This window comes from Oncorhynchus gorbuscha, linkage group LG09 (genome assembly GCF_021184085.1).
Source record: "Oncorhynchus gorbuscha isolate QuinsamMale2020 ecotype Even-year linkage group LG09, OgorEven_v1.0, whole genome shotgun sequence".
Lineage (NCBI taxonomy): Eukaryota > Metazoa > Chordata > Actinopteri > Salmoniformes > Salmonidae > Oncorhynchus > Oncorhynchus gorbuscha.
The window spans coordinates 85,891,228-85,908,378 of NC_060181.1; the positions used below are offsets into that span (position 1 = coordinate 85,891,228).

Consider the following 17,151-nt stretch of genomic DNA (forward strand, 5'->3'; position numbering starts at 1 on the left):
TGGCCTATTTATTGCCTTTACCTCCCTTATCTTACCTCATTTGTACATAAACGTTTTTTCTGTTGTGTTATTGACTATGTTTTTTATTTTTTATTAACAACTCTGTTGTTGTTTGTGTCGCACTGCTTTGCTTTATCTTGGCCAGGTAGCAATTGTAAATGAGAACATGTTCTCAACTAGCCTACCTGGTTAAATAAAGGTGAACTAAAAAAAGAAAAGAAAAAGAAAATAGAAACAAATTGTAGGATATAAATAAAAAAGATAATCAAATTATTACACTATTACACTATTTCCAACAAAAAACACACAAATAAAACTAAATTGCACAAATCCTATATGACACAAATAGAATAATAGACTTATAAAGAAGATTTGATAGATTCCCCTGCTCCCCCTACCTCGGGCATCCAGTGGTGAGACCTGAGGTCAACCTACCCCACTTCTGAGCGGGAGACATTCCCAGGCAGTAGCCTGCCTAGCTCACAAACTAGAATCAGGGCGCCCACTCCAACAAAGTTAATTGACCCACAGTCGCACACGGTGTAATGATATCATTGAAGTGACGTACAAATGAGCGATAGAAAACCGATTTGTGACATTGCAAGCCAAAGAACATGATCCCAACCGTGAAGAACGAGGGTGGCAGCATCATGTTGTGGAGGTGCTTTGCTGCAGGAGGGACTGGGGGACTTCACAAAATAGATGGCATCAAGGAACGGCAATAGTGTGGATATATTGAAGCAACATCTCAAGATATCAGTCGGTAAGTTCAAGCTTGGTTGCAATTGGGTCTTCCAAATGGAAAATGACCCATAAATCATTATCTCTACTATTACTCTGATGTTTCACATTCTTAAAATAAAGTGGTGATCCTAACTGACCTAAAACAGGGAATTTGTACTAGGATTAAATGTCAGCAATTGTAAAAAAAAATATTTAAAAAATAAATAAAAAATTAAACTGAGTTTAAATTCATTTGGCTAAGGTGTATATGTAAACTTCTGACTTCAACTGTGTGCAACAAATGTGTGTACCAAATGTCATCATTCGGAATATATATATATATATATATATATATATATATATATATATATATATATATATATATATATATATATATATATATATATATATATATATATATATATATATATTCCGAATGGTGACATTTGCGCCGGTCTCACCAAATCAAATCAAATCAAATGTATTTATATAGCCCTTCGTACATCAGCTGATATCTCAAAGTGCTGTACAGAAACCCGGCCTAAAACCCCAAACAGCAAGCAATGCAGGTGTAGAAGCACGGTGGCTAGGAAAAACTCCCTAGAAAGGCCAAAACCTCGGAGGAAACCTAGAGAGGAACCAGGCTATGTGGGGTGGCCAGTCCTCTTCTGGCTGTGCCGGGTGGAGATTATAACAGAACATGGCCAAGATGTTCAAATGTTCATAAATGACCAGCATGGTCGTATAATAATAAGGCAGAACAGTTGAAACTGGAGCAGCAGCACGGTCAGGTGGACTGAGGACAGCAAGGAGTCATGTCAGGTAGTCCTGGGGCATGGTCCTAGGGCTCAGGTCCTCCGAGAGAGAGAAAGAACGAGAGAATTAGAGAGAGCATATGTGGGGTGGCCAGTCCTCTTCTGGCTGTGCCGGGTGGAGGTTAAAACAGAACATGGCCAAGATGTTCAAATGTTCATAAATGACCAGCATGGTCGAATTATAATAAGGCAGAACAGTTGAAACTGGAGCAGAAGCACGGCCAGGTGGACTGGGGACAGCAAGGAGTCATCATGTCAGGTAGACCTGGGGCATGGTCCTAGGGCTTGGGTCCTCCGAGAGAGAGAAAGAAAGAGAGAAGGAGAGAATTAGAGAACGCACACTGAGATTCACACAGGACACCGAATAGGACAGGAGAAGTACTCCAGATATAACAAACTGACCCTAGCCCCCCGACACATAAACTAAAGCAGCATAAATACTGGAGGCTGAGACAGGAGGGGTCAGGAGACACTGTGGCCCCATCCGAGGACACCCCCGGACAGGGCCAAACAGGAAGGATATAACCCCACCCACTTTGCCAAAGCACAGTCCCCACACCACTAGAGGGATAACTTCAACCACCAATTTACCATCCTGAGACAAGGCTGAGTATAGCCCACAAAGATCTCCGCCATGGCACAACCCAAGGGGGGGCGCCAACCCAGACAGGATGACCACATCATTGAATCAACCCACTCAGGTGACGCACCCCTTCCAGGGACGGCATGAGAGAGCCCCAGTAAGCCAGTGACTCAGCCCCTGTAATAGGGTTAGAGGCAGAGAATCCCAGTGGAAAGAGGGGAACCGGCCAGGCAGACACAGCAAGGGCGGTTCGTTGCTACAGAGCCTTTCCGTTCACCTTCCCACTCCTGGGCCAGACTACATTCAATCATATGACCCACTGAAGAGATGAGTCTTCAGTAAAGACTTAAAGGTTGAGACCGAGTTTGCGTCTCTGACATGGGTAGGCAGACCGTTCCATAAAAATGGAGCTCTATAGGAGAAAGCCCTGCCTCCAGCTGTTTGCTTAGAAATTCTGGGGACAATTAGGAGGCCTGCGTCTTGTGACCATAGCGTACGTGTAGGTATGTACGGCAGGACCAAATCAGAGAGATAGGTAGGAGCGAGCCCATGTAATGCTTTGTAGGTTAGCAGTAAAACCTTAAAATCAGCCCTTGCTTTGACAGGAAGCCAGTGTAGAGAGGCTAGCACTGGAGTAATATGATCAAATTTGTTGGTTCTAGTCAGGATTCTAGCAGCCGTATTTAGCACCAACTGAAGTTTATTTAGTGCTTTATCCGGGTAGCCGGAAAGTAGAGCATTGCAGTAGTCTAACCTAGAAGTGACAAAAGCATGGATACATTTTTCTGCAGCAGTTTTGGACAGAAAACTTCTGATTTTTGCAATGTTACGTAGATGGAAAAAAGCTGTCCTTGAAATGGTCTTGATATGTTCTTCAAAAGAGAGATCGGGGTCCAGAGTAATGCCGAGGTCCTTCACAGTTTTATTTGAGACGACTGTACAACCATTAAGATTAATTGTCAGATTCAACAGAAGATCTCTTTGTTTCTTGGGACCTAGAACAAGCATCTCTGTTTTGTCCGAGTTTAAAAGTAGAAAGTTTGCAGCCATCCACTTCCTTATGTCTGAAACACATGCTTCTAGCAAGGGCAATTTTGGGGCTTCACCATGTTTCATTGAAATGTACAGCTGTGTGTCATCCGCATAGCAGTGAAAGGTAACATTATGTTTTCGAATAACATCCCCAAGAGGTAAAATATATAGTGAAAACAATAGTGGTCCTAAAACGGAACCTTGAGGAACACCGAAATGTACATTTGATTTGTCAGAGGACAAACCATTCATAGAGACAAACTGATATCTTTTCGACAGATAAGTTTTAAACCAGGCCAGAACTTGTCCGTGTAGACCAATTTGGGTTTCCAATCTCTCCAAAAGAATGTGGTGATCGATGGGATCAAAAGCAGCACTAAGGTCTAGGAGCACAAGGACAGATGCAGAGCCTCGGTCCGATGCCATTAAAATGTCATTTACCAGGTCTCACCAGATCTCACCAGGTCTCACCACTGGAAGCCCGAGGTAGGGGAAGTGGGGGATTCTATCAAATAGCGCACCTCTAACTTTGTACAGTACTAATGCAATTACTAATGCAATTACTAATGCAATTACTAATGCAATTACTAATGCAATTACTAATGCAATTAGTTGTGCAATTTAGTGTGTGTGTTTTTTGTTTAATTTGTGCTGGTGCCCCATGCCTCCCTGGGCAGCAGCACATGTTGCCTACGCCTAAATCTGCCACTGTAGCTGCGCATGTTATCCAAAATATAATTCCAGCATCCAAACTGTGCAGATTATGGTGCTGAAAACTCAAACCACGAAGTTGAAGCATCCGCAGTCGGTATGCTTTGCTTATTGGCTGTGGTGCATTGGCACAGAAACCTGCTGGTGGAAAATGGCCAGACCAAGGTGAGACTGGGGCAATTGTGCACCACCCTATGGGACTCCCAATCACAGCCGGTTGTGATACAGCCTGGATAATATCTATTATAAATATAGCATAAAAATGTTGAAAATGTAATTTCCCCCTAGCTGATCATTGTCTGCAGCCGGCTCTGATCGTAGTGTAATGAAAGGCAGGGAGAGTTAGCTGTCGGTGGTGGTCAGCGAAACCTCAACCTTCTGGCCCATAGCCCTGCGTAGCATCAGCAAAGTCGATATACACGTTTATTAACACAGGGTCCTGACAATTATTTTTATTTGTGGTCATTAACATTATTTGGAGTTAATTCTATGAGGGTGGAGGGTGTGCAATTGTTTTCCAGAACCAGGAGAGGGTGATATGAAAAACGTTGAGGAGGGGGATCCCTAAGAGCGTCTGCTAAATGACCAAAATGTAAATGTAACCAACTCACCTGATTTTACACTATCATTTGACTAATTGATGTAAAAAAGAATAATAATTAAAAGAAGAAGAAGAATCTCACCATATTAAAATGAAAGTTCAGTTCACATAACAGGTTGACCTTAAAATGACTCACTAATAAATAATTATCTTCAGACATTGACTCTGTCAAATCAACAAAATACAATGACAGGGAAATCTTGGAGAAATGTTGAGATTAAGTCAGTTAAAATCTTCCTAGAAGTCACAGAGGGACACTTTAGAAAGGCTTCATTCGTATTAACAATCTGATTTATAAAATGTTCCATGCAGTCTATATTAAAGGGCACTTCATATAACAGGCCCTTAATATAACAGGCTTTTAAAATTCTATATTAAAGGGCACTTAATATAACAGGCCCTTAATATAACAGGCTTTTAAAATTCTATATTTGTGCACAATTTCTATTTTCAATATCAAAGGGACACAAAAGGCACTCATTTTGTGGAACGACCCACTAGCTACATGGTTTATATACAACCCACACATGGCTTTTCTCTCTTCATCTGCCTCACAATTCCAAACGTTCCAGTGTTTTCTGCATGTCATCTGTAGGATCAGGGAAGAGCCACTCTGTCCAAGCAAGCGTTAGTTCCCGAGCCAACACTCTCCCATGACGACCAGGGCTGCTCACATCCAGCTCTTATATTACAACTCTCAGTCTCTCATTGCCCACAGGGATAACAGTGTGTATGCATCTGATTGCGAATATGTGCCAGTTTGTATGAGCAGTTGAGAGAATAGACAGAACAACGGTACGCCCATCCACACCCATCCCCCAGGAGCTTAGCAGTCTTTGACACACACACAGTATGAAGCATGTTGGGACTCACATAGCTGTGTATGAGTGTGATTACAGAGGCTATTTATGGGCTACTGAGACAGAGGCAGGATTATCAGCTCTCAGGTGACAATCAACCCTGTCTAATCTTTCTATTTTCATCAATATTTACCACAAACAGAGGCATAACACACACGTCATTACACAAATTCTCCCTATCTCCCTCCCAGTGGTTGAGAAAGGCAACCTTAAAGGGATGCCTGTTTGGATGAGCCGAAACAGGTTCATTGTTCATTTCTAGAGAACCGGGCCACTTTGAACAGCCCCCACAATGCAACTCCCATCAACACAACTCTCGTGGTGTTGAACTCTAGATCAGCTTCACAACGCATTATATGAATATGACGACCTTATCCAATCATATCTGGAGATTCAACACATTCAAGCTGTGTTAGTCACAGTCACTAAACAGAGAGTGTTGTCCTCTGAAGATTATTATAACACCATAGTACCCTCCAAACTCATCATCAAGCTCTTGGTCTCGACCCCGCCCTTTGCAACTGGGTACTGGACTTCCTGACGGGCCGCCCCCAGGTGGTGAGGGTAGGTAACAACATCTCCACCCCGCTGATCCTCAACACTGGGGCCCCACAAGGGTGCGTTCTGAGCCCTCTCCTGTACTCCCTATTCACCCACGACTGCGTGGTCATGCATGCCTCCAACTCAATCATCAAGTTTGCGGACGACACTACAGTGGTAGGCTTGATTACCGACAACAACGAGACGGCCTACAGGGAGGAGCTGAGGTCCCTCGGAGTGTGGTGTCAGGAAAATAACCTCACACGGTGAAACACTCAACTTCAACAAAACAAAGGAGATGATTGTGGACTTCAGGAAACAGCAGATGGAGCACCCCCCTATCCACATCGACGGGACAGTAGTGGAGAGGGTCGTATGTTTTAAGTTCCTCGGTGTACACATCAAGGACAAACTGAATTGGTCCACCCACATAGACAGCGTTGTGAAGAAGGCTCAGCAGCACCTCTTCAACCTCAGGAGGCTGAAGAAATTTGGCTTGTCACCAAAAGCACTCACAAACTTCTACAGATGCACGATCGAGAGCATCCTGTCGGGCTGTATCACCGCCTGGTATGGCAACTGCTCCACCCACAACCGTAAGGCTCTCCAGAGGGTAGTGAGGTCTGCACAACGCATCACATGGGGCAAACTACCTGCCCACCAGAACACCTACCACCCGATGTCACAGGGAGGCCATAAAGATCATCAAGGACAACAACCACCCGAGCCACTGCCTGTTCACCCCGCTATCATCCAGATGGCGAGGTCAGTACAGGTGCATCAAAGCAGGGACCGAGAGACTGAAAAACAGCTTCTATCTCAAGGCCATCAGACTGTTAAACAGCCACCATTAACATTGAGTGGCTGTTGCCAACATACTGACTCAACTCCAGCCACTTTAATGATGGAAATTGATGGGAATTGATGTAAAAATGTATCACTAGCCACTTTAAACAATGCCACTTAATATAATGTTTACATACCCTACATTACTCATCTCATATGTGTATGTATATACCTTATTCTATATCATCTACTGCATCTTGCCATCTTTATGTAATACATGTATCACTAGCCACTTTAAACTATGCCACTTTATGTTTATATACCCTACATTACTCATCTCATATGTATATACTGTACTCAATACCATCTACTGCATCTTGCCTATGCCGTTTTGTACCATCACTCATTCATATATCTTTATGTACATATTCTTTATCCCTTTACACTTGTGTGTATAAGGTAGTAGTTGTGGAATTGTTAGGTTAGATTACTCGTTGGTTATTACTGCATTGTCGGTACTAGAAGCACAAGCATTTCACTACACTTGCATTAGCATCTGCTAAACATGTGTATGTGACAAATACAATTTGATTTTATTATACTGTTGAAGCCTTTCACCACTTGATGACAGTTATTTTGTAGTTTGCAGACATGGATTAAAGGAACACCTATGTGAGAATGCTGTTCATTGACTACAGCTTGGAGTTCAACACCATAGTGTCACTAAGCTAAGGACCCTGGGACTAAACACCTCCCTCTGCAACTGGATCCTGGACTTCCTGACGGGCCACCGCCAGGTGTAAAGGCTAGGCAACAACACGTCTGCCACCCTGATCCTCACCACTGGGGCCCCTCAGGGGTGTGTGCTTAGTCCCCTCCTGTACTCCCTGTTCACCAACAACTGCTTGGTCAAACACGACTCCAACCGCATCATTCAGTTTGCTGACGACACAACAATGGTAGGCCTATAGGGAGGAGGTCAGATACCTAGCAGTGTGGTGCCACGACAACATCCTCTCCCTCAATGTGAGCAAGACAAAGGAGCTGATCGTGGACTACAGGAAAAGGCGGGCCGAACAGGCCCCCATTGATGGGGCTGTAGTGGAGCGGGTCAAGATCTTCAAGTTCCTTGGTGTCCACATCACCAACGAACTATCATGGTCCAAACACACCAAGACAGTCGTGAAGAGGGCACCACAACAATTTTTCCCCCTCAGGAGACTGAAAAGATTTGGCATGGTTCCCCAGATCTTCAAAGTTCTGCAGCTACACCATTGAGAGAATCCTGACCGGTTGCATCACAGCCTGGTACAGCAAATGCTTGTGTAACAGTATAACTTTAGACCGTCCCCTCGCCCATACCCGGGCGCGAACCAGGGACCCTCTGCACACATCAACAACAGTCACCCACGAAGCATCGTTACCCATCGCTCAACAAAAGCTGCGGCCCTTGTAGAGCAAGGGGAACCACTACTTCAAGGTCTCAGAGCAAGTGACGTCACCGATTGAAATGCTATTTAGCGCGAACACCGCTAACTAGCTAGCCATTTCACATCCGTTACACTCGGCATCTGACCGTAAGGCGCTACAAAGAGTCATGCGTACTGCCCAGAACATCACTGGGGCCAAGCTTCCTGTCATCCAGGAACTATATATACACTCCTCATGGCAAGCGGTACCGGAGTGCCAAGTCTCGGACCAAAAGGCTCCTTAACAGGTTCTACCTCCAAGCCATAAGACTGCTGAACAACTAATCAAATGGCGACCCGGACTATTTACATTGACCCCCCTTTGTTTTTACACTGCTGCTACTCGCTGTTTATTATCTATGCATTGTCACTTTACCCCTAACTACATGTACAAATTACTTCGACTAACCTGTACCGCCGCACGTCGACTCACTACCAGTACCCCGTGTACAGTTGAAGTCGGGAGTTTACATACACTTACAGTAGGTTGGAGTCATTCAAACTCATTTTTCAACCACTCCACAAATTTCTTGTTAACAAACTATAGTTTTGGCAGGTCGGTTAGGACATCTACTTTGTACATGACACAAGTAATTTTTCCAACAATTGTTTACAGACAGATTATTTCACTTATAATTCACTGTATCACAATTCCAGTAGGTCAAAAGTTTACATACACTAAGTTGACTGTGCCTTTAAAAACGCTTGGAAAATTCCAGAAAATTATTTCATGGCTTTAGAAGCTTCTGATAGGCTAATTGACATCATTTGAGTTAATTGAAGGTGTACCTGTGGATGTATTTCAAGGCCTACCTTCAAACTCAGTGTCTCCTTGCTTGACATCATGGGAAAATCAACAGAAATCAGCCAAGACCTCAGAAAACAAATTGGAGACCTCCACAAGTCTGGTTCATCCTTGGGAGCAATTTCTAAATGCCTGAAGGTACCACGTTCATCTGAACAAACAATAGTACGCAAGTATAAACACCATGGGACCACGCAACCATCATACCGCTCAGGAAGGAGACGCGTTCTGTCTCCTAGAGATGAATGTACTTTGGTGCGAAAATTGCAAATCAATCCCAGAACAACAGCAAAGGACCTTGTGAAGATGCCTGAGGAAACAGGTACAAAAGTATATATATCCACAGTAAAACAAGTCCTATATCGACATAACCTAAAAGGCCGCTCAGCAAGGAAGATGCCACTGCTCCAAAACCGCCATAAAAAAAGCCAGACTACGGTTTGCAACTGCACATGTGGACAAAGATCGTACTTTTTGGAGTAATGTCCTTTGGGCTGATGAAACAAAAATATAACTCTTTGGCCATAATGACCATCGTTATGTTTGGAGGAAAAAGGAGGAGGCTTGCAAGCTGAAGAACAGCAATCCAACCGTGAAGCACGGGGGTGGCAGCATCATGTTGGGGGGGTGCTTTGCTGCAGGAGGGACTGGTGCACTTCACAAAATAGATGGCATTTATGACAATTATGTGGATATATTGAAGCAACATCTCAAGACATCAGTCAGGAAGTTAAAGCTTGGTCACAAATGGGTCTTCCAAATGGAAAATGACCCCAAGCATACTTCCAAAGTTGTGGCAAAATGGCTTAAGGACAAAAAAGTCAAGGATTTGGAGTGGCCATCACAAAGCCCTCACCTCAATCCTATAGAAAGTTTGTGGGCAGAACTGAAAAAGCATGTGCGATTAAGGAGGCCTACAAACCTGACTCTGTCAAGAGGAACGGGCCAAAATTCACCCAACTATTGTGGGAAGCTTGTGGAAGGCTACCTGAAATGTTTGACCCAAGTTAAACAATTCAAAGACAATGCTACCAAACACTAATTGAGTGTATGTAAACTTCTGACCCACTGGGAATGTGATGAATGAAATAAAAGCTGAATTAACTTATTCTCTCTACTATTATTCTGACATTTCACATTCTTAAAATAAAAAGTGGTGATCCTAACTGACCTAAGACAGGGAATTTTTACTTGGATTGAATATCAGGAATTGTGAAAAACTGAATTTAAATGTACTTGGCTAAGGTGTATGTAAACTTCCGACTTCAACTGTATATAGCCCCATTATTGTTATTATATTACTTTAATTTATTTAGTAAATATTTTCTTAGCTATATTTTCTTAAGACCGCATTGTTGGTTGAGGGCTTGTAAGTAAGCCTTTCACATATTGTTTGTGATGATCACACTTCTCCAGCATGCCAGTGGCCATCAAAGGTGAGCATTTTCCCACCGAACTGCAGTCAGGTCAAGACCCTGGTGAGAACGACAAGCACGCAGATTTGCTTACCTGAGACTATTTTTGATAGTTTGTGTCGGAATTCTTCAGTTGTGCAAACCCACAGTTTCATCAACTGTCCAGGTGGCTGGTCTCAGATGATCCCACGAGTGAAGAAGCCGGATGTAGAGGGCACATCAACAGATTATTTTGTACCTTTTATCAGAGAAACGAACCAGCGACCTTTTGTTTCCTGGCCCTAGAAAGGAACCAGGCTCTGAGGCTTGGCCAGTCCTCTTCTGGATGTGCCAGTGGAGACTATAAGACTACATGGTAGGGGTGTGCTATACATTTGAAATAGTGCCTTAAAGTGTACAAGCCTGTAAATGATGATGTGTGCCGACATGGCCATACACGTGTTCGTATGTGTAAATTTACAGTTGATAGTCGGATTCGATGATACTCTTGATAGGGAAAAAACAGAAGTGTTTTAATATACCTGTACCTAAATAGATGTTGTCAAATAACTCCCTGCACATTGTCACTGCAAAAAACCCAGCATATTAGGAGCAGCGCGAGGATGGATGTTTGTGTGTCTGTCCTCAACTGCAAGGGGCAGCCAAATTGGCTGTCACTCAGTCAAATCAAAAATCAAATGAAATCAAATTGTATTTGTCACATGTACCGAACACAAGAGGTGTATTTCACTGTAGGGTCATTGTAGGTTTTGGAGGAGAGAAGGCTGCCGAGGTATGGGAAGTGTTCCACATTTTCAAGGGTGTTATTGTCAACCTGTATTGTGGGCGGAGTAGGGGGCTTGTTGAAGGATTTGAGTCTCCTTTAAATTCAGGGCTAGATCCAGGAGACTGTAGGCCTTGGCAAAGGCATCCAGGACACACTGGAGGTCTGCTTCGGAGTGTGCTGCAAAGGCATCCAGGACACACTGGAGGTCTGCTTCGGAGTGTGCTGCAAAGGCATCCAGGGCACACTGGAGGTCTGCTTCGGAGTGTGCTGCAAAGGCATCCAGGACACACTGGAGGTCTGCTTCGGAGTGTGCTGCAAAGGCATCCAGGACACACTGGAGGTCTGCTTCGGAGTGTGCTGCAAAGGCATCCAGGACACACTGGAGGTCTGCTTCGGAGTGTGCTGCAAAGGCATCCAGGACACACTGGAGGTCTGCTTCGGAGTGTGCTGCAAAGGCATCCAGGACACACTGGAGGTCTGCTTCGGAGTGTGCTGCAAAGGCATTGTTGTCAGGACACCGAAGCACCATGATGGTGACGGTGAAGACGTTGTTTTTTTACCTTGAACCTGCTGAGGTTGTACATCCTGCCATTTGTTCGGTACATGATTTTAATTCCCTGTGACAGGTCTTGGCCAATGTGGTGGAAGATGGCAGCAATGAAGACAGCAAACAGGGTGGGTGCGATGATCCTGCTCTGTTTGACCCATGTCTCCCCAGTGAAGGGCTCTGACTCAGAGCCGCTATTGCTGAGCACTATGGCAGATGTGTCACATCACGCAGAAGCCTCAGTCTAACACACACGTCTCTGAAAATGTGGACTTTACTTGTCTCCATGAGAGTGGGATCAAAGAGGGAGTTTCACTTTAGGCAGTATTTCATTTGCTCTCACTCCGTCTGTCGGTCTGTCACTATCATACTAGCTTAGTCTGTCTGACTTTCTGCCTCTCTCTCTCTCTCTCTCTCTCTATTATAGCTCAGTGATTTTGGGGGCGTGTTTGAAGGGATGCTGCCCAGGTATAAACAGGATGCAGTAGGACAGTCACAAAGACAGAGAGAGACAGAGACAGAGACAGAGACAACCACCTTACAGGTCTGTATCACATACAACACCCTCCTGTTTATTCTGTTCAGTTCCATGGAACTTTATTCATCTGTCTGGAGCATGAGTCTGCAAGCCCCCGTGAACATCAATATGTGCCTATTCATGTGTTTGCATCAGTGTCTTCTGCGGTTTTTCTACTGTAGCACCAGTGTTACACTAGTGTATACACACCCTTGTGTTGTGTTTCTGTAGCTAGGGCTAACAGTGAGGACATGTGAAGAGCAGAATCAACAACTTCTGCATAATCAGAACAGTTACTTTGTGAGAAGGTCTTGAAATCTCCGGTTAACAAGTGTTATGTAAATGCCAGCTGAAAAGTACCAGTGGCCTGGCTTTATCCCCAAGTGAGAGCTGGTCTGCCGGAGCCGTGGCCCAGTGAGACATGGGTGCTGGCCCGCGTAGATGGAAACAGAAAAGTCCTAGCCTTTGGGGTAAAACACTGGGGTAAAATCCTGTATGGAAATTCCGAATTTGAGTCTGTAAAAACCTTGGTACTAATGCTGCTCCATTTCTAATACTAACACCATCTTAGCTAACAATGTTTGATGTGATGTCTGGTGATTGTATGTGGAGAAGAGAAACTAAGTGCATGGAACTGAGGACGTTCAGTGGAGTGAGTCCTAAGCTATGGCAGGTATTTTCCTCCAGAGTCCGAGTGGTCTGCTGATGGTTGGTTATAAATAAGTATTTCTCTGGGCCCGAACCCAGATAACCAGACCCAGGGGAGATAAAGGAAAAGAGCCCAGTTCATCATAGCCCAGTCCAAGCTTCCTTGGCTGGATTTACACACATGTAACATGTAGCCTAACCAATACAGTATTTACACACACATGTACGGATGGACGCACACACAAGGTCAACTAAAGTTTTGTCTAATGTCGACAGTGTTCTGTGGCGATGGAGATCCCCTCTACAGTCAAACAGCCAGACCAAGAGGATCCCAAGAAGGAGAGGACAGACGGAGAGCCGGGTGAGAACGAGGAAGACGAAGAGAGACCACAGGTGATGGAAAATGGAACACAAGATGAACGCAAGCAGTGGTTTCCTAACCCTAACAGTAAGGAATGGTGAATGTGTTCTAGTGGTCACGGTCAATTATATCAGCAGTCCAGTGTGGTTGTGTTGTGGTTCTGATGCTGTTGTGTGTAACAGTCAGTCTTAGTTATGTTGTGACCATGTGTAGTACTGGTTATGAACTGTTGACCGTCCAGTGTGGTGCGTAGTGTACCTGGTTATGTTGTGGTCCTGTCCTCTACAGTGGTGTCTGACTGTAAGCAGATGGCCAGGGAGTCCAGTGTTTCCTACACCCTGGGGAAGGAGTTTTTCCTTATCGCTGGTCATGAAATCTGCATTAGAGAGTCTCTGGACTCCTATGGCGCCCTTGTCTGGCCAGGGGTGAGTTCAAAAGACACTCAGCAACATGATGATTGAACTTAAAGGCAATGCAGCAGGGGGTGCTAAGAAGTATTTCTGTATGTAATAAAACCATTTTGTGAGGGAAAACTAATTCTGATTGGCTGGGCCTGGCTCCCCGTGGGTCGGCCTAGCTCCCAAGTGGGTGGGGTGGGCCTATGCTCTCCCAGACCCACCCATGGCTGTGCCCCTGCCCAGTCATGTCAAATCCATAGCTTAGGGCCTAAACTTTTTATAGTCCCATTACCCTTCAAACATTCAACCTCCAGCTGAGTACCACCTCTAGCACCAGGGTCAACGTACTCTCAAATGTTGAAACTGAGCACAGCTTTATCCAGAAATCTGACAGTGGCTTCTGATTAAATTAAATTTTCACAGAATCGCTTGTTGCAACTTCGATGAGGCTCTCTTGTTCAGATATCGGTAAGTGGACTGTAGGCAGGGCATGAACGGGATAACGAATCCAGCTGTTTGTGTCGTCCGTTTCTGGAAAGTACCTGCGTAATTGCCCACCCAGCTCACTGAGGTTCTTCACTATATCACATTTGACATTGTCCGTAAGCTTGAGTTCACTTGCACACAAACAATCATACAATGATGGAAAGATCTGTGTGTTGTCCTTGTTAATGCAGACAGAGAAGAGCTCCAACTTCTTAATCATAGCCTCAATTTTGTCAAGCACATTGAATATAGTTGTGTAGAGTCCCTGTAATCCTAGATTCAGATCATTCATGCGAGAAAAAACATCACCCAGACAGACCAGTCGTGTGAGAAACTCATAATCATGCAAGCGGTCAGACAAGTGAAAATTATGGTTAATAAAGAAAACTTTAAGCCAGTCTCTCAATTAAAAAAAAAAGTGTCAATACTTTGCCCCTTGATAAAAGCGTTACATGGTCGCTGCCCATATCATTGCATAATGCAGAAAATACACAACAGTTCAGGGGCCTTGCTTTAACAACATTAACCATTTTCAGTGTAGTGTCCAAAACACATTTCAAGCTGTCAGGCATTCCCTTGGCAGCAAGAGCCTCTCGGTGGATGCTACAGTGTACCCAAGTGGCACCCGGAGCAACTGCTTGCACACACGTTACCACTTCACTATGTCTCCCTGTCATGGCTTTTGTGCCATCAGTACAGATACCAGATACCAACACATCCTGACCACCAAAGTCCATTTGATGTCACAAAGATGTCCAGTAGTTTCAAATATTCTCTCATGTTGTCCTGGTTTCCAATGGTTTGTAGAGGGGGATGTCTTCCTTAATTGACCCCTATAAACGTAACAGACATACCAGGAGCTGTGCCAGGACCGCCACGGCTGTTGACTCATCCAGCTGTAACACATAGAATTCACTGGCTTATATGCAAAGCAGTAATTGTTTCAAAACATCTGCTGCCATGTCACTGATGCATCATGAAACAGTGTTGTTTGATGAAGGCATTGTCTGTATAGTTTTTTTGGCCTTTTCCTCCAGCATTGTCCCAGCAATATCCGGGGCAGCAGGAAGAATGAAGTCCTCCACAATAGTATGGGGCTTGCCTGTCCTAGCCACTCGGTAGCTCACCATATAAGACACTTCTAGCCCCTTCTTATTAATGGTATCTGTTGCTTTTATACATGTCTTACTACTCAAAAGTAACCTTTATTCTCACTCCAAAAACTCCTGTGGCTTATTTTTCAAATTGTCATGTATCTAAATGTCTGGGCAAGACTAAAGGTTTCCTGCGAGAGAGTAACAGTTAATGTGGTTGGATGTTAATTATATTTGACTAGGCTTCCTGTATTTGACATTGTGTTGTTATTTCTTACCTCATTTATTACACACACTGTTGTTTTTGTCGCACTGCTTTGCTTTATCTTGGCCAGGTCGCAGTTGTAAATGAGAACTTGTTCTCAACTGGCCTACCTGATTAAATAAAGGTGTTCTCAACTAGCCTACCTGGTTAAATAAAGGTGAAATACAAAATAAAATAAAAGTTTTGCTGAACACTAGATGGTTGATTTTTATTTATTTTTGGCAGTGAAACGATCCTACTCAGGCGAGAAAAAAATCCTCACCCAAACGTATAGCCCCATTGGAAATATAAAATGTGCTGTTTGAAAATGTGAACTTTTTGTTTTTCACCTTTTTATTTGGCATAACCATGATGGCATTGCGCGTACGTACCCCAGTTTGGGAATACCTGCCTTATATGAACTATAACTGAGTAAAATCTTTGACACTTGCATTTATATATTATGTTCAGTATATTTCTCAAGCAACAATTTAGCTAGGACTGTCTGGGAGTGGTCTTTGTGTGGAGTGGAAGCTGTTATTGGCACACTGTTGGTCTATTAACCAATTTACTGCATGGTGATGTCACCATGGAAAGCAGAAACTCCCGCGTAGATTGTATTTTCAATCAGCACACATTTACAGTGTTAGTTTCATCAGCTGTTGTGCGATATGATATAAAACACAGCAAAAACAGAATTTTGACTGCACTGGGCCTTTAATTCATATCGACTGATCTGGGTTGCTCTATCTATCATTGTGTGTAGATGTTGATCGCAGCGATGATGATAATAATGCGGTCGCTGCTGGTGTTGATGTGTTTGTGCGTGTGTATGGGTAGGCGGTGGCTCTAAGTCAGTTCCTGGAGAATAACAGGCAGCAGGTGAATCTCCTGGATAAAGCGGTACTGGAGATTGGAGCAGGGACAGGCTTACTGTCGATCGTGGCTAGTCTACTGGGTGAGTCTGTCCATCTGTCTCTTTTTCAGTCTGGCTAACTGTATAATGGTCATTGGCCAGTCTACTAGATGAGTCTGTCAGTTGGTGATATGGTTTGACAGACTGATTCCATTTCCCTGACTGTTCCCCTTGTATCCTGTTTTACAGGTGCCTGGGTAACGGCCACCGACCTACCCGAAATCCTTCCCAACCTGACCTTCAACCTCTCTTGGAACTCCAATGGCCGCTGCCGCTACACGCCCCAGGTGACTGCCCTCACCTGGGGTCACGACCTTGAGAAAGACTTCCCCAGCACTTCCTGTCACTATGACTACGTGCTGGCAGCCGATGTAGTGTATCACCACAACTACCTGGAGGAGCTGCTGGCGACCATGCACCACTTCTGCAAACCAGGAAGTGGCACCACGCTGATGTGGGCCAATAAGGTGAGGTTCCAGTCAGACCTGAAGTTCACAGAGAGATTTAAGAGTTGTTTTGATACAACACTGATGACAGAGCAAAAGGAGGGGGACGTGATGATCTTCAAGGCCACGGCACGAGAGTGAAGAGCGGAGAGGGGATAGAATGGAGATACCAGGGAGTAGAGGAGACTCAAAGGAAAAGTGTTGAGAAAGAGAAATAAGAGATTGGTGATCCACAGTGGAACACCTTCCGGAGACACCTGAAACCCCACCTCTTTAAGGAATACCTAGGATAGGATAAGTAATCCTTCTCACCCCCCCCACCCTTTAAGATTTAGATGCACTATTGTAAAGTGACTGTTCTACTGGATGTCATAAGGTGAATGCACCA

At 44.2% G+C, this 17,151-nt stretch overlaps 1 protein-coding gene across 1 annotated transcript; it reads left to right on the forward strand.

The window, feature by feature from the left end:
• The first annotated feature begins 15,990 nt into the window (after positions 1-15,990).
• On the forward strand, positions 15,991-17,098 carry LOC124044464 (protein-lysine methyltransferase METTL21C-like). The gene is made up of 3 exons (XM_046364097.1): positions 15,991-16,011; positions 16,242-16,359; positions 16,507-17,098. The coding sequence occupies exons 1-3, from the start codon at positions 15,991-15,993 to the stop codon at positions 16,902-16,904; spliced, it is 537 nt and encodes a 178-aa protein (XP_046220053.1). The 3' UTR covers positions 16,905-17,098.
• The last annotated feature ends 53 nt before the right edge of the window (positions 17,099-17,151 follow it).